The sequence below is a fragment of the Choloepus didactylus genome, chromosome 13, assembly GCF_015220235.1.
Source record: "Choloepus didactylus isolate mChoDid1 chromosome 13, mChoDid1.pri, whole genome shotgun sequence".
NCBI lineage: Eukaryota > Metazoa > Chordata > Mammalia > Pilosa > Megalonychidae > Choloepus > Choloepus didactylus.
Window position 1 is genome coordinate 24,853,115 of NC_051319.1, and position 23,843 is coordinate 24,876,957.

The 23,843-nt window shown below is 37.7% G+C and overlaps 2 protein-coding genes across 2 annotated transcripts in view; both read left to right on the forward strand.

The window, feature by feature from the left end:
- Positions 1 to 23,843, forward strand: part of RASA1 (RAS p21 protein activator 1) — a 144,589-nt gene that overhangs the window by 22,895 nt on the left and 97,851 nt on the right. The gene's annotated exons all lie outside the window — the stretch shown is intronic.
- On the forward strand, positions 15,309 to 16,833 carry LOC119508166 (histone H2B type 2-E-like). Its single transcript, XM_037801681.1, has one exon. The coding sequence runs from the start codon at positions 16,282 to 16,284 to the stop codon at positions 16,651 to 16,653; it is 372 nt and encodes a 123-aa protein (XP_037657609.1). The 5' UTR covers positions 15,309 to 16,281; the 3' UTR covers positions 16,654 to 16,833.

Genomic DNA, 23,843 nt, shown 5'->3' on the forward strand with positions numbered 1-23,843 from the left:
CAAAAACAATACAAACCCCATACACAGAACTCCAGCATACCCCGAACCCCCTCCCTGGATACACCGATCCACCAACTTTAACATCCTGTCACACCACCATTTATTTCTTTCCCTCCCTCCCTCCCTGTCTATCATTCATCATCTATTGCTCTGTCTTCTGAATATATGAGCGCAGGCTGCACACATCTTTAAACAAGCAATATAATTCACATGTACATTTCCTATGAACAAGAACATTCTTTTATGTATTCCTATTAAGTGCAGCTAAGAAGTTCAAGAAATTTAACATTGATACAAAGCTTACATTCTATATTTCCTTTTTTTTTTCTTTCTTATGTTTCAACTGTGTCCCTTTGAGCCTCCTCTCCTTCATCCTCAGATCCCATCCAGGATCATCCTTGGCATTTAACTGTCATTGTCTATTTAGACTGTCATTTTTTTTTTTTTTTCCACTTGTGGAAACATATATACAGCCTAAATCTTCCCATTCCAACCCCTCCCTAGCATTCCATTAGTGAGATTAATCACATTTAGTATGTTGCAATGCTATCACCTTCCCACCATTCATTACTAGAAATTTCCCTTCACCCCATACAGAAACCCTATCCTTTCTTAACTCCCCATTGCCCCTTCCCCTACTTCTCATAACCCATACTCTACTTTTCATCTCTGTGGTCATATTCTCTGATACTTTCTTTGTGTTTACAGTGGGGCTTAAATTTAACCTCTTGAGTCTATAACAATCTTGTTTTTCTTTGATACCAACTTAACTTCAATAGGGCACATAAACTACTCCTCCATACCCCTACCTTTATGTAGTTCTTGTCAAAAATTACATATTTTACATTGTGTCCAAAACCACTGATTTATCATTACGGTTTATGTATTTTAGATCCTGTAGGAAGTAAATAGTGGAGTTACAAATCAAAAATACAGTAGTATTGGTATTTATATTTACCATGTGATCTTTACTGGAAATCTTTATGTCTTCATTCAGTCAATTGTTTAGTGTCCCTTCCTTTCAGCCTGTTCAGTTTTTTTTTTAGCATTTCTTATAGGACTGATCTACTGGTGATGAAGTCCCTCAGCTTTTGATTATCCAGGAATGTTTTCATCTCCCCCTAATTTTTACCCTCCAGGTGTTTGTGAATTTTCTAAGTCCTTGATGGTTATTGACTTCTATTTGTATTCCACTGTGATCGGAGAATGTGCTTTGAATAAATTCAATTTTTTTTTTTTTTTTAATTTATTGAGGCTTGTTTTATGTCCCAGCATATGGTCCATTCTGGAGAAAGATCCGTGATCACTGGAGAAGAATGTGTGTCCTGGTGATTTGGGATGTAATGTTCCATATATGTATGTTGAATTTCTCTATATCTCTCTCTCCTTTTTTTCCTTCTCTGTCGGTAGGGCTCCCTTTAGTATCTGAAGTAGGGCAGGTCTTTTATTAGCAAAATCTCTCAGCATTTGTTTGTCTGTGAAGAATTTAACTTCTCCCTCAAATTTGAAGGAGAGCTTTGCTGGATAAAGTATTCTTGGTTGGAAGTTTTTCTCTCTCAGAATTTTAAATACATCATGCCACTGCCTTCTCACCTCCATGGTGGCCGCTGAGTAGTCACTACTTAGTCTTATGTTGTTTGCTTTGTATGTGGTGAATTGCTTTTCTCTTGCTGCTTTCAGAACTTGCTATTTCTCTTCAGTATTTGACCATCTGATCAGAATATGTTTTGGAGTGGGTTTATTTGGATTTATTCTATTTGGAGTTCTCTGGGCATTTATGCTTTGTGTATTTATATTGTGTAGAAGGTTTGAGAAGTTTTCCCCAACAATTTCTTTGAATACTCTTTCTAGACATTTACCCTTCTCTTCCCCTTCTGGGACACCAATGAGTCTTAAATTTGGACATTTTATTTTATCTATCATATCCCTGAGATCCATTTCGCTTTTTTCAATTTTTTTCTCCATTTTTTCTTTTGTTCTTTCATTTTCTGTTCTGTGGTCCTCAAGGACACTGAGTTGTTGTTCAGCTTCCTCTAATCTTGTATTATGAGTGTCCAGTGTCTTTTTTTTTTTTTTTTTCATTTTTATTGAGATTGTTCAGCTCTCATACAATTATCCAAAGGTCCAAAGTGTACAATCACTTGCCCCTGGGTACCCTCACACAGCTGTGCATCCATCACACTTAATTTTTGTTCAATTTTTAGAAACTTTTCATTACTCCAGACAAGAAATAAAGTGAAAGATGAAAAAAGAGAATAAGAAAAGGAAACTCGAATCCTCCCCTATCCCTAACCAACCCCCCTCAATTGTTGACTCGTAGTATTGATATAGTACATTTGTTACTGTTTATGAAAAAATGTTGAAATACTACTAACTGTAGTATATAGTTTGTAATAGGTATATAGTTCTTCTCTATATGCCCCTCTATTATTAACTTCTAATTGTATTGTCATACATTTGTTCTGGATCATGGAAGTTATTTCTAGTATTTGTACAGTTGATCATGGACATTGCCCACCATAGGATTCAGTTTTGTACATTCCCATCTTTTAACCTCCAACTTTCCTTCTGGTGACATATATGACTCTGAGCTTCCCCTTTCCACCTCATTCACACACCATTCGGCACTGTTAGTTATTCTCACATCTTGCTACCAACACCCCTGTTCATTTCCAAACATTTAAGTTCATCCTAATTGAACATTCTGCTCATACTAAGCAACCACTCCCCATTCTTAAGCTTCATCCTATATCTTGGTACCTTATATTTCATGTCTGTGAGTTTACATATTATAATTAATTCCTATCAGTGAGACCCTGCAATAATTGTCCTTATGTGTCTGGCTTATTTCACTCAGTATATTGCCCTTGAGGTTTTGTCATCAACTCATTTTTTTTTTTTAATATGGTTTTGTTCACTCACCATACATTCCATCCCAAGTAAATAATTGATAGTTCTCTGCATGGTCATACATTTATGTGTTCACCACCTTCATCACAATCTATATAAGGGCATCTACATTTCTTCCACAAGGCAGGAGGGAGAGTCAAAGAAGGTAGAGAGGCAAAAGAAAGAGGAAAAAAAAATGACAGGTAGGAAGCAGCAAAAGGAAAAATAAACTTACATCAAAGTGGAATAAAGAATCAGACAGTACCACCATGTCAAGTGTCTAATACGCCTCCCCTATCCCCCCCTCTTATCTGCATTTACCTTGGTATATCACCTTTGTTACATTAAAGGAAGCATAATACAATGATTCTATTAGTTACTGTCTCTAGTTTATGCTGATTGCATCCCTTCCCCAATGCCTCCCCATTTTTAACACCTTGCAAGGTTGACATTTGCTTGTTCTCCCTCGTAAAAGAACATATTTGTACATTTTATCACGATTGTTGAATACTCTAGATTTCACCAAGTTACACAGTCCCAGTCTTTATCTTTCCTCCTTTCTTGTGGTGTCTCACATGCTCCCCACCTTCCTCTCTCAACCATATTCATAATTACCTTTGTTCAATGTACTTATATTGTTGAGCTACCATCTCCCAAAATTGTGTTCCAAACCATGCACTCCTGTCTTCTATCACCCTGTAGTGCTCCCTTTAGTATTTCCTGTAGGGCAGGTGTCTTGTTCACAAAGCCTCTCATTGTCTGTTTGTCAGAAAATATTTTGAGCTCTCCCTCATATCTGAAGGACAGCTTTGCTGGATATAGGATTCTTGGTTGGCGGTTTTTCTCTTTCAGTATCTTAAATATATCACGCCACTTCCTTCTTGCCTCCATGGTTTCTGCTGAGAGATCCGCACATAGTCTTATTAAGCTTCCTTTGTATGTAATGGATCGCTTTTCTCTTGCTGCTTTCAGGATTCTCTCTTTGTCTTTGACATTTGATAATCTGATTATTAAGTGTCTTGGCTTAGGCCTATTTGTGTCTCTTCTGTTTGGAGTATGCTGCGCTTCTTGGATCTGTAATTTTATGTCTTTCATAAGAGATGGGAAATTTTCATTAATTATTTCCTCTATTATTGCTTCTGCCCCCTTTCCCTTCTCTTCTCCTTCTGGGACACCAATGATACGTACATTATTGTACTTTGTTTCATCCTTGAGTTCCCGGAGACGTTGCTCATATTTTTTCATTCTTTTCTCCATCTGCTCCTTTGCATGTAGGCTTTCAGGTGTTTTGTTCTCCAGTTCCTGAGTGTTTTCTTCTGCCTCTTGAGATCTGCTGTTGTATGTTTCCATTGTGTCCTTCATCTCTTGTGTTGTGCCTTTCATTTCCATAGATTCTACTAGTTGTTTTTTTTGAACCTTTGATTTCTGCCGTATATATGCCCAGTGTTTCCTTTACAGCCTCTATCTCTTTTTTTTTATTAAATTCGGTTTTATTGAAATACATTCACACACCATACAATCATCCATGATATACAATCCACTGTCCACAGTATGATAACATAATTATGCGTTCATCACCACAGTCTATCTCTGAACATTTTCCTTACATCAGAAAGAACCAGAACAAGAATAAAAAATAAAAGTGAAAAAAAACACCCAAATCATCCCCCCATCCCACCCCATTTGTCCTTTAGTTTTTATCCCCATTTTTCTACTCATCCATACACTAGATAAAGGGGGTGTCATCCACAAGGTCTTCACAATCACACTCTCACCCCTTGAATCTACATTATTATATAATTGTCTTCAGGAGTCCAGAGTGCTGGGTTGGAGTTTGGTAGTTTCAGGTATTTACTTCTAGCTCTTGCAATACGTTAAACCTAGGACGTGTTATCTATATAGTGCATAAGAATGTCCACCAGAGTGACCTCTCGACTCCATTTGAAATCTCTCAGCCACTGAAACTATTTCGTCTCATTTTGCATCCCCCTTTTGGTCAAGAAGATACTCTCAGTCCCATGATGCCAGGTCCGCATTCATCCCTGGGAGTCATATTCTGCATTGCCAGGGAGATTTACACCCCTGGGAGTTGGGTCCCATGTAGGGGGGAGCCTGTCGAGATGGCTCAGTTAGAGAGAGAGAGAGGGCCACATCTGAGCAACAAAGAGGCACTCAGGGGGAGACTCTTAGGCACCATTACATGCAAGTTTAGACTCTCCTTGGTGGTAATGAGCTTCATAAGGGCAAGTCCCATGCTCGAGGGCTCAGCACATCAAACCGCCAGTCCCAATGTTTGTGACAACATCAACACCAGGAAACAGATAGTCCCCTTCAGACCTAGTCCAAGGCGACCCTCTGGCTCTTCAAGGTCAGTCGTCACCCAAAGCCTCTGTCTGTTTTTTGGGGATGCGTACCTGTAGTGAGCAGTTCACACTCGCTACTTAAAACCCCATTTGGAGCTCAGCTGAGCTGTATTTGCTTGCTGGGAGAGAGCTTTTCTCTGGCACCAGGAGGCTTTGCAGCTCGGGCTATGGGGGAGGGGGTCTCACAACTTGGATCCGCAGGTTTTACTTACAGGTTTTATGCTGTGTTCTCAGGCATTCTTCCCAATTCAGGTTGGTGTGTGATGAGTGGATGGTCTCATTTGTCCCCCCGCAGTTATTCTGGATTATTTACTAGTTGTTTCTGTTTTTTTGTAGTTGTTCCAGAGAGACTACTTAGCTTCCACTCCTCTCTATGCCTCCATCTTCCCAGTGTCTTTTTAATTTGGCCAACAGTTTCTTTTATTTCCATAAGACCTTCTATTATTTTATTTACTCTTGCAATTTCTTCTTTATGCTCTTCTAGGGTCTTCTTTATGTCTTTTATATCCTTGCCATGCTCTCGTTGTTTGACTTTAGTTCTTTGATTAATTGTCCCAAGTACTGTGTCTCCTCTGATTTTTTGATTTGGGTGTTTGGGTTTGGGTTCTCTATATCGTCTGGTTTTATCATATGCTTTAAGATTTTCTGTTGTTTTTGGCCTCTTGGCATTTGCTGTACTTGATAGGGTTCTTTCAGGATTTATAAAATACCAATCTCTAATTTGTCAGATGTACAGCTTGGTGGCATACGCTTTCTCTAACTAGCCAGCAGATGGCGTCTGCGCGTCACCTATTCCCCTTGTCAGTTCTCCCCAACTTTGTGGTGTGTGGGGGTCTGCTTCTTGTGGGGTTCAGTTGGTGCACTAAGTTTGGGTGTGTTGTTGGTGCTGTCTGCCCTGAATGTGCGGTGTGTGTCTGAGCGGTTAGGGAGGCAGGGCTGCTTTAATAATCAAACCTCCTAGGTGTTTTTGGAGATTTAAGGTTGTTGCAAGAGTCCAAGCCTTCACCTCAGTCCTGGCACATATTGTCTCTGCTGCTGACCCACAAGTCCCTGGCACTGGCATAGGGTCCCTGGGATTTCCAAGCGGGTCCCCCTTCTCAGCTCTGCTCTTCCAGGACCCCTGCCTAGGGAAGGCTGCGCCATGTCACAAGTGCGCGCCGGCCTTCCAGGGAAGCCTTGGGCTGCCAGGCCATGCAGGGGTGTTCCCAGCCCACCAGGAAGATGGCTGCAAGGGGTGCGGTTTCTTTCGCCTTTTGGCTCCCCCTCTGCCCCCTTGGCTCTGAGACAATCAGCAGCAGATGTGGTTAGGGCTATCCTCCACGCCAGACACCAAGGTGTTGGGAGAACCTTCTCCTGCCGTGCTTCACCGCGTGGTTCTCGCCGTTGTATCCGCTGTCGGTCCCAGGTTTTTTTTTTTTTTTTTTTTTTAAAGAACTAGTCTGTCTCCAAACACCAACCCACGGTTTCCCCACATGGCAGCGCGGCCACTGGACTTTCAGCTGGCTCACTCACTCGTTTCAGAATGCAGCCTCCCAGTTTCACCAAATGCAGACCTGTGGATTTAGCAGACCTTGTCCAGCTGGTACATTGCTGGAACTGGTGTTCTGGGTCACTTTCTGGCTTTTATCTAGTATTTTTCACGGAGGTGTTTTTTTGCCCTGTTTTACCTAGCCTCCATCTTGGGTTCTCCTTGTTAGTGTCTTTTAAAACAGTTATTGAACTTTGGGTAAATGTTTAACTTCAGTATATTTGAAAATAAGTTATGCTTTATTTTTCTGTATTTACATACCTAATCTAAATCTAGAGAATTAAGGTAGACATTTTAGCGTTAGAGGAAAGTACTTTTGAATAAATACAGGGACTTACTAGCCAGTCAACAGGTGTTAACTGTTTCATAAGTGCCTCATAGCGTTTCCTAAATTGTGCACTGCATTGTTCATTTATAGTAATTGGTGCTTAAATAAGTTGGAAACTGCTGCCTTCTGAGTGTGTGCTCTTGCAAGTTCAGCATACATGTCAGTGTAGGACTCCAAAGGTTCTTTAATATGCTAAAGAAACTTTTTCCTTAATTCTAGTTCCTAAACTTCAATGCTTACTAAACATTCTTTGCAGAGCAGGTTCCAAGAAACATATTAATACAAAGTAGCTAAGTTTCTATATACCTGGTGCTTACAAGGGAAGTAAGAAAAGAGGAAGAATCCATAGTTTAGGCTTTGGAAAACCTGAGTGTTTTTTAATGCTTTTAGTGAATCACTCTATTGAAAAATTTATGTTTCAGTTTTTTCTTCTGTGAAATGTGGTTAACACTTCTCAATATTACAGTGTTATTGAGAATAAAGCTTTTATATGTAGCAAAAAGGATTTAATTAAAACATATATAAGCTTTGTACATGGTTCTTTTAGAAGAAGGTGAACACTGGTACTTATCTTCTGATGACAGATGATGGTGATATGAATTATTACAGGAATCAGAAACCCTGTATAAATAATGGAACAGCAAATTAATCAAGTATATAAGTGAACGATCTGTTAGTATTTTGGAGAGGCAGCAATGTTAAGAATTTATAATGTTTTTGTGTAAGTTTTACTTTGGACACAGTATTATATGTGGGCAGGAAGAGACAGCAAATAAAGAAGGAATATATAGACATTTTAGTGATGCTTATTAAGACTTTGAGGAACTGCCTAGATGATAAGCTTGTCCTACTTATTAATGACAGAAATGTGATAGAAACATGGTAGAAAAATTTTGGATAAAATCAAAATTGTTTTTGAGATAATATCTACAATTCTAATTGCTTTGTTCTAAGGAGGTTAAAACTGTTCTGAGAAAATTTTAGGATAATACTTACAATGATTGAGGATAGAAGAACTTCTTTTATTTGAAGAGAGACTAAAGTATTCAGGTTTGTCTTTTTTTTTTTTAAATATTGGAAACAGTTTTTTAAAAGATGTATATGGTTTTTATGTAATACATTAACAGAGAAAGTGAACAATGGTAAGAAAAATACTGAAAGTGATAAAAGTAAAGGTGCCAAAGGGACAGAAGCATGAATTCCCGTTATATCTCTGAACTTTTTTGGAATGAGTTGTTAGTCAAAGGAAGGCAGTTGAGACAGGGCTGGGGCCTGATTCTGTACCATCTGTTGACTCAGCTGCTAGGACTCACAACAGTCGTAGGTTTTTGAGCACAACATATGTAAATTTGCAAAGGTTATCACAGTCTTGGTCTATACAAACAGTATTGGGGGTTAAAGGTTAAGGAAGATGGATTTTAAAAAGATATAATAGATGAAGGGGAGGGCCATAGCTGGATGGTAGACTGTTGTGAGGTGTCTAGTATGTGTATCACTTAAACTGCCTAATTACTGTTTTGTATAGATGCTGCTCCCATGCTATTTTTTTTATTTTAAATCTTCATTTTACTGAGATATGTTCACGCACCACGCAGTCATACAAAACAAATTGTACATTCGATTGTTCACAGTATCATTACATAGTTGTACATTCATCACCTAAACCAATCCCTGACACCTTCATTAGCACACACACAAAAATAACAAGAATAATAATTAGAGTGAAAAAGAGCAATTGAAGTAAAAAAGAACACTGGGTGCCTTTGTTTGTTTGTTTCCTTCCCCTGTTTTTCTACTCATCCATCCACAAACTAGACAAAGTGGAGTGTGGTCCTTATGGCTTTCCCAATCCCATTGTCACCCCTCATAAGCTACATTTTTATACAGTTGTCTTCAAGATTCATGGGTTCTGGGTTGTAGTTTGATAGTTTCAGGTATCTACCACCAGCTACCCCAATTCATTAGAACCTAAAAAGGGTTGTCTAAATTGTGCATAAGAGTGCCCACCAGAGTGACCTCTTGGCTCCTTTTGGAATGTCTCTGCCACTGAAGCTTATTTCGTTTCCTTTCACATCCCCCTTTTGGTCAAGAAGATGTTCTCCATCCCGCGATGCCAGGTCTACATTCCTCCCCGGGAGTCATGTTCCACATTGACAGGGAGATTCACTCCCCTGGGTGTCTGATCCCATGTAGTGGGGAGGTCCCATGCTATTTTTTTTTTTTTGGCTTTTATAAAGGGGCTTTATTTGGTTACAAAGTTATAGTCCTAAGGCCATAAAACTGTCCAAACAAAGGCATCTACAACAGGGTACATTCACTGAAGAACACTGATGGCATCCGGAAAACCTCTGTCAGCTGGGAAGGCACAGGCACATGGCTGGTGTCTGCTCCGGAGCTCTGTTTTCAAAATGGCTTTCTCCCAGGACGTTTCTCTCTCAACGCCTGGGAGTATTCTCTTAGTTTCTCTTAGGCAAACTCTGGACAAGCAAAAGTCTACTTTCAGTGGCTGTCTCCAAAATGTCACTCTCAGCTTCTCTGAGTCCTTCTCTTTGTGAGCTCTTTTACAGGACTCCAGTGATTAAATCAAGACCCACCCTGAATGGGCGGGGTCCATATCACCATGGAAATAATCCAATCAAAGGTCTTGCCCACAGTTGATTGATTCACATGTCTATGGAAACACTCAATCAATAGGTTCCAACCTAATCATCACTAAATACATCTGCCCCCACAAGACTGCATTAAAGAGCATGGCTTCTTCTGGGGGACATAATATATACAAACTCACAAAATATCCTTATGTTTTCAGCTTTTATGTAACTATTCATTCAATCAACACAAGTACTGAATCATCTTTTGTGGGCCAGGTATTATTCTTACCCCTGGGATACAACAGTGAACAAAGCAAGCAAAAATTTCTGCTCTCATGGATCTTACATTCGATTGGGTGGAAATAGAAATAAATAAGTAAAAAAATATGGCAACTCAGATGGTGCTATGGGGAAAAATAAAGCAGAGCAGGGGGATAGGGAGTGCTGGTGCTGGTGGTAGGTTGGAATTTTAATTAGGATGATGAGGGAACATCTCACTGGTAAGTCTTTTGCCCATTTTTAAATTGGGTTGTTTGTCTTTTTATTGTTGAGTTCTAAGATTTCTTTACATTTATTAAACCTTTATTGGGTATGTGGTTTCCAAATATTTTCTCCCATTGAGTAGGTTTCCTTTTCAATTTCTTGACAAAGTCCTTTGAAAGACAAAAGTTTTTAGTTTTGAGGAGGTCCTTTTTATCTATTTCCTCTTTCATGCTTGTGCTTTGGGTGTAAAATATAAGAAACCATTGCCTACCACAAGGTCCTAAAGATGCTTCCCTGCATTGTCCTCTAGGATTTTTATGGTCCCATTTCTTTATTTAGGTCTTTGATCCATTTTGAGTTAATTTTTGTATAAAGGGTGAGATAAGGGTTCTCTTTCATTCTTACTGGTAAGAGGACTTTTTTTTTTTTTTATAAAGAGGGTTTATCTGGTTACACAGTTACAGTCTTAAGGCCCTAAGTGTCCAAGGTAACACATCAACAATCAGAATCCTTCACTGGAGGATGGACAATGGTATCCGGAAAACCTCTGTTAGCTGGGAAGGCACGTGGCTGGCATCTGCTCCAAGTTCTGGTTTCAAAATGGCTTTCTCCCAGGACGTTCCTCTCTAGGCTGCAGTTCCTCAAAAATGTCACTCTTACTTGCTCTTGGGGCATTTTTCCTCTCTTAGCTTCTCCGGAGCAAAAGTCTGCTTTCAACAGCCGTCTTCAAACTGTCTCTCATCTGCAGCTGCTCTCTCAGCTTCTGTGCATTCTTTAAGGTGTCCCTCTTGGCTGTAACAAGCTCACACTTAACATCTCCAAACGTCCTTCTGTCTGCATCTCCAAGCTTCTCTAAGCATCAGCAAGCATCTAGGTCTGGGTTTGCTCTTCCGCTCTCTTAAATACTCCAGTGAATTAATCAAGATCCACCCTGAATGGCAGGGTCCACACCTCCCAGAGATATGTCCATTTTTTGCTCCTCATGGAAGAGTGTAGAGAACTGTGATGGATAAGCTTCTGTCTCTTGGTCCATGAAATCCACTGTCACATGGACTGTGATGGCTTCTGAATGTGGCAATATCACCAACTAGTTCACCCAGGGCACAGGGATAAAGAATAGCTTCTGGTGGAGCAACTCAGGACCTGCTCCTTTCTGGGCTCTTCCGCCCGTGCTCTGCAGCTGTGCTGAATGGTCTCTAACCAGAGAGGCTGTTCTTCCAGGTGGGACTCCTGTCCATGGGGCTCTGTCCTTCGTGCCCCACAAGAGATGCTTTATTCCGGAGAGGCTAAGACCTAGGCCGCCGCCGGCATGGGCTGTTTTCCCTGTTCCTGCTGTAGCCTGGGCGGTGCACAAGGTCTCACACACCAGGACCAAGAATGAGCACTGAATCCTGACGAGGACATACTTCAATGATTTCAGTTTCCATGAGGAATCAGGTTTCGGGACTTCTCTCTTCGCCTCCTGGTCACAAGCCCTCTCCTCTATACTAATCCCGCAGCAACGCAGGCTTCGATATCCAGCGGTCTCATCTGAGCAGCAGATCCTCCGGCCCCCGTCGGGAGAGAGCGGAAGCCCCCATGCTATTTTAAGTAATGTTGAAAACGAAAGTTTTAGTATAAAACATTTGTTTATCTAGAATTACTTTTTTTCCTCAAGTTATGCTCTTAAGTATAATATACATGAAGTATAGGATCATAAGTGTTTAGCTCAATGAATTTTAACAAAGTAGATACACCAATGTAATCTGCACTGAAATCAAGTGATACAACATTACCAGTATCTCAGAAGCTTTATGTGCCTGTTCCCCGCCTGATTCTGCCACCATAGCCCCCAAAAGTTATTATAATCCTAACATACCATAGATTATTTTTGATTTTTTGAATTTTGTATAAATTGAATTGTATAGTATGTATTTGTCCATGTGTTACTTCATTAATTTCCTTATGTTTATGAAATTTATCCATGTTGCTGTAGATAGCAATAATTCACTGATTTTCATTGCTTTATTATATTAACATTGTGACTAATACAATTTGTTATCCTTTGTAATGTTGAGAGACTATTTAATGAATACTTTTTGTGATGTGCCTCTTATTATTATATTACATTTTTGTATGTTATAGAGTCTATTTCTGGGATCGAGGGGTGTGCTATAATTGGGAAATCTATTGGCTGGGTGTCCTGGAGGGAAGGGTTGAGGGGGAAAGAAGAGGAAGGAGCTATACATATATTTTGGCAAGATTAAAGATTTATGTTGTGGGCTGTGGCATTCCAGCCTTGTCAGATACCTTGTTGATTTTGAAGATCAGTTGGGTAGAAATTGTCAAGTTTGAGTGTTATTTACCTTTTTTTTTATTTGTGGGTAAGTTAGAGTATATTGGTAAGTCAGCTATTGATATTCCTAAATAACTGATGAAATTAGGTGAAAGCTAAGGCATATAACAAACCATCAATAGTAACTGAGGAATATTTAGAGAATTTCCATAAGCATATGATTCAGCTAAAGAAAAATTTGTAATTGAAAGAAAGTAGAATTGATTGTCAAAATATAAGGAAGATGTCAAAGCTAGAAAGTTAAAAAAAATCAGAAACATAGTAGAAACTAATGATAGTCCTCTTTATGAAACTGTTTGGGAAGTAGTTCTCTATAGCGCCGTTGATCTTGTTTGAAAAATAAGGACAACCAAAAATTCAGGACCATTGGAGGCTGGGTAGGCCTGACATAGAGAAATAGAGAGGAAGTTAAAAATTTAGTTGTAATATTGGTGATAGCTTTGTCTTTTATGTAAAGGCTGACAGGCTTAATTATTCAAGAAAGAGGTTGGAGCTGCTTTTATAGACTTGATGGACTCTTCTAGTCTAGTATGACTACAGTAATCATTGTCAAAGGGCTGTTTGTAGATCCCTGGGGTTCCCTGAGATCCTTTCAAAAGGCCTGCAAAGCCAGAAAAAACAATTTTCATAATGCTAAGTTTTTTTTGTTTGTTTGTTTGTTTTTGCCGTTTTCACATTGCTGACATTTTCCCTGATGGTGCAAAGCAATGGAGGGGTAAAACTGTTGGTACTCTGGTGTGAAATTAATACCAAACTGTGTAGTAGTCATTGTATTCTTCACTGCCACCTACTTGCAGTAAAATAGAAGAAAAAAAAAAAGAAAAAGAAAAATCCAGGTTCTATTAAAAATGTCCTGGATGAAGCAGTAAAAGTTAACAACGTAAGAGTCAGTCTTTGAATATATATCGTCTTGATATTCTATGTAGCAAAATGGAAGTATTCATAAACATCCCTAATATGCTTTGGGAAGCATCCCAAAGTACGGTGTCCTGAGGAAAAGCTGTTGCATGGTTGTTTGAATTGAGAGCTGAACTACTGCTTCTTTTATGGCACACTGTTTTTACTTCAAAGAAAGACTGCTAGACAAACTGTAGTTATTCAGACTTGAATATTTGACAGATACTTTCTTGAGTAATAACAAAGTGAAATTGTCACAAGGAAAATTACTTTTACAGTATTTGTTGCCATTGGTGAAATTTAAACTTTCAAGTGAAAATTAGAATTTTGGAAATCTTGAATCAACTACTATGAGCTTCAGTATTCAGAATACTTGATGAATTTCTGATGAGTTTGATGGCTGTTGTCAAGGGTCCCCAATTTGTTAGAAGGACTCACAGAAGTCAGCAAAGCTGTTATACTCATGGTTATGATTTATTACAGCAAAAGGATATAGATTAAAGACAGCAATGGAAAAAGGTGCATAGGGCAGACTCCAGGAGCAAACAGGTGCAAGCTTCCTTTTGTGTTTTCCCAGTGGAATCATATGAATAGCACTTAATTCTTCCAGTAAAGATATATGAAAATACCCACAAAGTGTTGTGAACCAGAGCCTTGGTATTGAGAATTTTTATTGGGAGTCAGTTACACAAGTCTGAAACACCTGCCAGGCTGATCTTAGTTACTCAGTCTCTAGCCCCTCCAGAGGTCAAACTGGCATGGTCCCAGGCTTCCACCATAAATCGTATTTTTAACTTAAACTATCTGGCATTGCCCAAGGCTTCAAGTAAACAAAGACACTCTTATCCTGCAGGATATTTCAAGATCTTATAGATTATCTCCTAGCAGCCAAGTACAGGTGAGACCTCCCTTTGGAATGTGCAGGGTTTGGGCAAACCAGTCTGCTGAGTTAATCCTTTACTGAACAATAGTGATATAAAGAATGTGATGTTTTTATATATATAGTGAACTGTGTTAACATCTTGAAGATCTTTATAATTCAGTGAACCAATATTTTCCAAATGGCCATTGCATGATTTTATAAAATGTGCATGTATAAAATGTAGGCTAATGGATTTTAGTGGAACAGGACAGAATGCTTATTGATATGGTCAGCTTGCGCATTTCATCTAACTTTTAACTAACTCACTTGCCAGGTTTTATGTATCATTAAAAAAGAATGTTTACAGTTATCTGAAAAGGCTTTTGAAAATTTATTCCTCTTCCCAATATGTATTTGTGTGAGGTCTGGTTTTCTTTATATACTACTAAACAAAACAATATCAGCAACAGGTTGAATGCAGAAAAAGATAAGAGAATCTTTTTGTCTTCTAATAAATTAAATATTAAAGAGTTGTATGGGAATGTAAAATAATGCCCCTCTTCTAGCCAGTTTTTTTAATATACAGTTATCATACATAAAGGATATATTGTCTATATTAATAACAGTAAACCCATTATGTTTTATTTTAAAATGAAACAATAAATAGATATATCAAATTTTCTCAGTTTAAATTTCTAATACAGTACATATCTAAAGATATAACTCACCTAAACAAAAATTTTCTTGGGTCCAGTAATGTTTTAAATGTATAAAAGTTCCCACAAACCAAAAACCTGGACTAGAGAATAATAAAGGAAGTAACTGGTTAATTATTCCTCTTCCTTCATGAGGTAGGTGACCAACTAACTTGATCATTCCCTCTTGAATGGTTTTTTTCTGGGGGCATTCACTGGAAGACAGAGGCACAGATGGACATTGGAAGTTATTTTACGTGTTTTTTTTTTTTTTTTTTTTTTTTTTCCTGGTTTGAGGAATTAGGGGATAGAAGCTACCTGGTTTTGTTTGGAGAATGTGAAGCTACTTGGTTTTGTTTGGAGAATGTGTCGAAATCCGGCAGAACAATTTATGTTAAAAAGATTAATAAGCTTTACCCAAAAGGGGAAGGAGATGTTGATTGTTAGTGACATTTATATGGTAGATTGAATATGATAGGTTTATAACATTACCCCACCTGCCCTTTTTAAAGATGTTCCGTGTAAGAAAAACGCCTTATTAGCCAGAGCCCTCTAATGATAGGAGAAGTACTTCTAAATGTAATGTGTTTCTTGTCACTTCAAGTACAGGCAGGATGACCATTTGAAAGGAATGTTGTTAATAGAATTCATGTATCATATGGCTGTCATTTTTGTGCATACTATTGTATCCCTTGCTTTTCGCATAGTGCCTGGAACATAGTAGGCCTGCACGCAGTAAATACTGATGGATGGATGATAGATGGATATTATTAAAGAAAATCCTGTTTATTTATGAAAGCGTTGGTTTAGTTCCATGTTTAGGTTTTGCTAGAGAGTTTTCAGTTCTGATACCTGTGTAATCTAGTTAATGAGAAGAAACGTGCTTTAGTTTGAATTTCAGAAGCTAAAACAAAGGCTTCAAGTGCTATTTGAAAAATAGCAGATGTGACCTTCATTCAGACATATAAATTATTTACCTATGACAATTTAGTTTCTTTTTTCCTTTCTGTTGCTTCGTTAGCAGCATGTAACAAAGTGTGGGGCAGAAAGTTAATAAGGAGACAGAGTAATTACTTCTCACTTCCTCAGTAAGAATAGTGGTGTGCAGGGTATAGAGTTATAGAAGAGATTGGCAAAATGTCATAAAACAGCCTTCTTCTTCTTCTTTTTTCTTGCTGCTGACTATTTATTAATCCAGAGACTAATTAATTATACATGACATTTTTATTAGAGAGTTTGTACGTTTGCAGAAAAATCGTGTAAAAAATACAGTGTTCCCGGCTGCTTGTTTTGTTATTTGAATCCTTAAGATGCTGGAACCAGTGAAGTCCACTCCAGCCCCGAGGAAAGGCTCCAAGAAGGAAGTGACTAAAGCCCAGAAGAAGAAGCAAAAGCACAGCTGCAAGGAGAGCTACTTGGTCTACTTGTACAAGGTGCTGAAGCAGGTCCACCCTAACACTGGCATCTCGACCAAAGCTATGGGCTTCATGAACTCCTTCATCAGCGATATCTTCGAACATATTGCAGGCGAGGCTTTGCACCTGGCGCATTACAACAAACATTCCACCATCACCTCCAGGGAGATCCAGACTGCCGTGCGCCTGCTGCTCCCTGGGGAGTTGGCCAAGCACACTGTATCTGAGGGCACCAAGGCCATCACCAAGTATGCCAGCTCCAAGTAAACTTGCCAAGAGGAGCAAACAGGCTTTAGACGTGTCTTTTCTACCACTGGTCGCTGCTGGACACTGTTTTAACTCACAAATAAACCAATGGAAATAAGTGATACTGGAGGAAGATAAACGGAAGAATTTTTAACAATCAAGGAAGGATCAATAAGCACCTGGCTAAAACATTTTCTTTTTTTTTTTCTAATTATAAAAATAGTTCATTGTATAAATCTGTGAAAAGGAAAATATAAAAAGAAGAAAAACTAAAATCACTCCTGGTATTTCCTGTTCTTTTTATATGTATGTGATATACATAAATATCAATATGTCTGAAAACATATAATAGCTATATTAGCATATGTAAAGCAAATTTAGTTGTCATGCTACATACATACATAGATATAATTTTCTAGGTAACTAAATAAAATTAGAAAAAATTAAAAAAAAATAGTGTTCCCATATACGCCCCTGTTGTTGACACTTTGCATTAGTGTGGTACCTTTGTTACAATTGATGAAAGAATATTAAAATTATTTTTTCCCATATACCACCCTATTATTAACACCTTGTGATAGTGTTGTACATTTGTTATAATTCATGAAAGAACATTCTTATATTGGTACTATTAACCACAGTTGATCATCCACAACAAGGTTCACTGTGATATACAGTCCCATGTTTTATCTTCTAATTTTCCTTCTGGTAACATATATGACCCCAAACTTCCATTTTCAACCTCATTCACCAACATACTACAGCACTGTTAATTACTCTCACCACTGTCCATTTCCAAACATTTACAGTCAACCTAGATAGAAATTCTGCACAAATTAGATATCAGCTTCCCTTTTTCTACCTCTCTTATCCCTGGTAGCCTGTTTCAAGATTCTAACTCTGTGAATTTGTTTATTCTAATTAGTTCATATCAGTTAGATCATACAATATTTGTCCCTTTGTGTCCCAAGGTTTATTCATGTTGTCATGTGCATCAGGACTTCGTTTCTTCTATAGCTGAGTAATATTCCATCTTAGGTACAACATTTTGTTTATCCATATATCAGTTGATGGACACTTGAGTTGTTTCCATCTTTTGGCTGTTGTGAATAATGCCGCTATTAACACTGATGTGCAAATGTCTGTTCGAGTCCCTGCTTTCAGTTCTTCTGTTTATATATCTAGCACAGGATTTGCTGGATCATATGGTAATTCTATACTTAGCTTCCTGAGGAACCGCCAAAATGTCTTCCTAGTGGCTGTACCATTTTACATTCCCACCAGCAGTGAATGAATGTTCCTATTTCTCTACATCCTCTCCAAAACTTGTAGTTTCCTGTTTTTTTAACAGTGGCCATTCTAGTAGGTGTGAAATCTACTAGGTGTGATATTTCCTGGTTTTGATTTGCATTGCCCTTATAGCTAGTGATGTTGAGCATATTTTAATGTGCTTTTTAGTTACTTGTATTTCCTCTTTGGGAAAATGTCTATTCAAGTCTTTTGCTCATTTTTAAATTGGGTTGTTTGTCTTTTTATTGTTGATTTGTAGTATTTCTTTATAAATTTTGGATATTAAATCCTTATTGGAAATGTGGTTTCCAAATATTTTCTCCCATTGAGTAGGTTGCCTTTTCACTTTCTTGATAAAGTTCTTTGAAGCACAGAACTTTTTAATTTTGAGGAGGTCCCATTAATCTATTCTTTTATTGTTTTGGGTGTAAAGTGTAAGAAACCATTGCCTACCACAAAGTCTTGAAGATGCTTTCCTACATTTTCTTCTAGGAGTTTTATGGTTCTAGTTCTTACGTTTGGGCCTTTGATAAATTTCAAGTTAATTTTTGTATAACCTTTGAGAAAGGGATCCTATTTCATTCTTTTGCATATGGATATCCAGTACTTCCAGCACTATTTGTTGAAGAGTCTGTTCTGTCCAGTAGAGTGGACTTGGCAGCTTTTTCAGACAAATATCATTTGGCCAAGGATGTGAGGGTCTATTTCTAAACTCCAGTTAAATGCCATTGTTCAATGTATCTATCTTTGTGCCAGTACCATGCTAGTTTGTCCACTGTAGCTTTGTGATATGCTTTAAAGTCTAAAAGTGTAAGTCCTTCAACTTCTTTCTTCTTTTTCAAGATGTTTTTGGCTATTCAGAGCCTCTTACTCTTCCAAATAAATTGATAATTGGCTTTTCCATTTTTACCAAGTACGCTGTTGATTTTGATTGGGATTTGGGTAGAACTGACATTTAATCTCTATTTAAAATATTCTTCAAAACTATGGACACAGAATGTCCTTCCATTTATTTAGGTCTCCTTTGATTTCTTTTAGCAATGTTTTGCAGTTTTCTGTGTACAAGTCCTTTAGAGCTTTGGTTAAATTTATTCTTAGATATTTAATTCTTTTAGTTCCTATTGCAAATGGAATTTTTTTCTTGAGTGTCTCCTCAGGTTGTTCATTGCTAGTGTATAGAAACACTACTGATTTTTGTGGGTTGCTCTCATATCCCACCACTTTGCCAAACTCATTTTTAGTTCTAGTAGCTTTGTTGTAGATTTTTGGGACTTTATATATATATACAGGATGATGTTATCTGCAAATAGTGAAAGTTTTACTTCTTCCTTTCCAGTTTGCATGTTTTTTCTTTCTTTTCCTTGCCTATCTGTTCTAGCTAGAACTTCTAGCACATTGCTGAATAACAGTGGTGACAGTGGGCCTCCTTGTTTTGTCCGTGTCTTAATGGGAAAGCTTTCAGTCTTCTACCATTGAGTGTGATGTTAGCTGTTGGTTTTTCATGTATGTCCTTTATCATGTTCAGGAAGTTTCCTTCTTTTCCTGTCTTTCAAAGTGTTTTTATCATGAAAGGATGCTGGATTTTCTCAAATACCTTTTCTATGTCAATTGAGATGACTATGTGGTTTCCCCCTTCAATTTGTTTATGTTGCGTATTACATTAACTGATTTTCTTGTGTTGAACCACCTTGGATACCTGGAATAAAACCCACCTGACCATGATGTATAATTCTTTTCATGTGCTGCTGGATTTGATTTGCAAGTATTTTGTTGAGGCTTTTTGGATCTATATTCATTAGAGAAATCTTTAATTTTCTTTTCTTGTAGTATCTTTATCTGACTTTGGTATTAGAGTGATGTTGGCTTCATAGAATGAGTTAGATAGTGTTCCCTTCTCTTCAGTTTTTCAAAAGAGGTTCATCAGTATTCACATTGATTCTTCTTGAAATGATTGGTAGAATTCACCTGTGAAGCCATCTGGTCCTGGGTGTTTGTTGGGAGGTTTTTGATGACTGATTCAATCTCTTTTCTTGTAACTGGTCTATTCAAGTCTTCTATTTCTTCTAGAGTTAGTGTAGGTTGTTCGTGTGTTTCAGGGAATTTGTCCATTTCATCTAAGTCATTTAATTTGTTGGCATACAGTTGTTCATGGTATTTTCTTATGATCCTTTTTTTTCTTTGGGATCAAAATAATGTTCTCACCACTGGCAGTCATCGCTGAGCACTTTACTTACAATTCTCTACTGCGATGTCTCAGTCTCTTCTTCTTTCTTTTCTCTGGATGCTGTACAATGCTTCTCTGACTTCCAAAGCCCTAGAATAGTTGTATGAGACTATCTGCCAGCTGTTTTTGGAGGAGGATTGAGCAGTGCAGCTCCCTACTCTGTCTTCTTCCCTGGAAGTTCTCTCTGCCTTTTGGATTTTAAAACAACCTTGTGAAAGTAGATACAATCTCTGTTTTACAGCTGTGGAAATGAAGCTCCAGAGTAGTGCTCTTTTTCTCTATATGACACTTAATTCCTACCTTTTTGAACCAAAGACTTGCTCCATGATATCCTCATAACCAAATGACCTTAATTTTTCCTTGATAGAACAGAGAGAGTAAAACCTGCCTTCATAGACCTCATGACATCCAATATTCTCTTCAGGCTCTTCTCTACTAACTTTTCTCCATGCGTGTTTAACCATGCTTTCCCAGCTTTACAAAACAATAACAATTGCAAACAAACGATAAAAACTCTTCCTTTGACCTCACTTTCCTGTCCATCTACTGCCTTATATGTGTCTGTCTTTTTTTTCAATTAACTTTTTTTTAAATTAACTGTATAAAAAATAAAAAAAATTTAAAAAATTTTAAAAAACTTACAATAAAAGAACATTTCAAACAGACCATAATAAGGGAGTAAGTAAAAGACAACTAACCTAAGATAACTACTTTACTTCCAACATGTTCCTACTCTACCCCAAGAAAGTAACCTAATATAGCAACATTTCTGTGAACTTGTTCCTACTATATCCATCAGAAATTAACAGACCATAGTCATTCCTGGGCATTCCCAAATGTTAAATTTACCCACAATAGCTTATCTGTTCTTATTTGATTATCTTTCCCCCTTCCTTAATTGCTCTCTATCGCTAGTTCCCCTACATTCTGCATTACAAACCATTTGTTTTACATTTTTCAGAGTTCACATTAGTGGTAGCATATAATATTTCTCTTTTTGTGCCTGGCTTATTTCACTCAGCATTATGTCTTCAGGGTTCATCCATGTTGTCGTATGTTTCACAACATCATTCCTTCTTAGTGCCGCGTAGTATTCCATCGTGTGTATATACTACATTTTATTTATCCACTCATCTGTTGAAGGACATTTGGGTTGTTTCCATCTCTTGGCAATTGTGAATAATGCTGCTATGAACATTGTTGTGCAGATGTCTGTTCGTGTCACTGCTTTCCCATCTTCCGGGTATATACCAAGAAGTACAATTGTTGGATCGAAGGGTAACTCTTTATCTAGTTTTCTAAGGCACTGCCAGACTGACTTCCAGAGTGGCTGAACCATTATACAGTCCCACCAACAATGAATAAGAGTTCCAATTTCTCCACATCCCCTCCAGCATTTGTAGTTTCCTGTTTGTTTAATGGCAGCCATTCTGCTTGGTGTGAGATAGTATCTCATTGTGGTCTTAATTTGCATCTCTCTAATAGCTAGTGAAGCTGAACATTTTCTCATGTGTTTCTTGGCCATTTGTATTTCCTCTTCAGAGAACTGTCTTTTCATATCTTTTGCCCATTTTATAATTGGGCTGTCTATACTATTGTCATTGAGTTGTAGGATTTCTTTATATATGCAAGATATCAGTCTTTTGTCAGATACAGGGTTTCCAAAAATTTTTTTGCATTGAGTTGGCTGCCTCTTTACCTTTTTGAGAAATTCCTTTGAGGTACAGAAACTTCTAAGCTTGAGGAGTTCCCATTTATCTATTTTTTCTTTTGTTGCTTGTGCTTTGGGTGTAGTCTAGGAAGTGGCCTCCTAATACAAGGTCTTGTAGATGTTTCCATACATTATCTTCTAGGAGTTTTATGGTACTTTCTTTTGTATTGAGATCTTTGATCCATTTTGAGTCAATTTTTGTGTAGGGTGTGAGGTAGGGATCTTCTTTCATTCTTTTGGATATGGATATCCAACTCTCCCAGCCCCATTTGTTGAAAAGACTGTTATGACCCAGTTCAGTGACTTTGGGGGCCTTATCAAAAATCAGTTGGCCATAGATCTGGGGGTCTATCTCCGAATTCTCAATTCTTTTCCATTGATCAATATGTCTGTCTTTGTGCTAGCACCTTGCTGTTTTGACTGTTGTGGCTTTATAATAAGCTTCAAAGTCAGGGAGTGTAAGTCCTCCCACTTTGTTTTTCTTTTTTAGAGTGTCTTTAGCAATTTGAGGCATCTTCCCTTTCCAAATAAATTTGATTACTAGTCTGCACAGTAGGTTGTTGGAATTCTGATTGGGATTGCATTAAATCTGTAGATGAGTTTGGGGAGAATTGACATCTTAATGACATTTAGCCTTCCTATCTGTGAACATGGAATATTTTTCCATCTTTTAAGGTCCCCTTCTATTTCTTTTGGTAGAGTTATGTAGTTTTCTTTGTATAGATCTTTTGTATCTTTGGTTAAGTTTATTCCTAGGTACTTGATTTTTTTAGTTGCTATTGAAAATGGTATGTTTTTCTTGAGTGTCTCTTCAGTTTGTTCATTTCTAGCATATAGAAACATTACTGACTTATGTGCATTAATCTTCTGTCCTGCTACTTTGCTAAATTTGTTTATTAGCTCTAGTAGCTGTATCATCGATTTCTCGGGGTTTTCCAGATATGAGATCATATCATCTGCAAACAATGACAGTTTAACTTCTTCCTTTCCAATTTGGATGCCTTTTATTTCTTTGCCTTGCCGGATTGCCCTGGCTAGCACTTCCAGCACAATGTTGAATAACAGTGGTGATAGCGGGCATCCTTGTCTTGTTCCTGATCTTAGGGGGAAGGCTTTCAGTCTCTCACCATTGAGTACTATGCTGGCTGTTGGTTTTTCATATATGCTCTTTATCATATTGAGGAAGTTTCCTTCAATTCCTACCTTTTGAAGTGTTTTTATCAAAAAGTGATGTTGGATTTTGTCGAATGCTTTTTCACTATCTATTGAGATGATCATTTGATTTTTCCCTTTTGATTTGTTAATGTTTTGTAATACATTGATTTTCTTATGTTGAACCATCTTTGCATGCCTGGGATGAACCCTACTTGGTCATGGTGTATGATTTTTTTAATGTGTCTTTGGATTCAATTTGCAATTATTTTGTTGAGAATTTTTGCATCTACTTTTATTAGGGAGATTGGCTGGTAGTTTTCCTTTTTTGTAGCATCCTTTCCTAGTTTTGGTATTAGATTGATGTTAGCTTCATAAAATGAGTTAGGTAGTGTTCCATTTTCTTCAATATTTTGAAAGAGTTTAAGTAAGATTGGTGTCAGTTCTTTTTGGAAAGTTTGGTAGAATTCCCCTGTGAAGCCGTCTGACCCTGAGCATTTATTTGTGGGAAGCTTTTTGATGACTGATTGGATCTCTTTCCTTATGATTGGTTGGTTGAGGTCTTCTATTTCTTCTCTGGTCAGTCTGGGTTGTTCATATGTTTCCAGGAAATTGTCTGTTTCCTCTACATTATCCAGTTTGTTGGCATACAGTTCTTCATAGTATCCTCTTATAATTTTTTAAATTTCTTCGGGATCCGCAGTAATGTCACCTTTCTCATTCATTACTTTGTTTATATGGGTCTTCTCTCTTTTTGATTTTGTCAGTCTAGCTAGGGGCTTGTCAATCTTGTTGATCTTTTCGAAGAACCAACTTTTGGTATTATTTATCCTC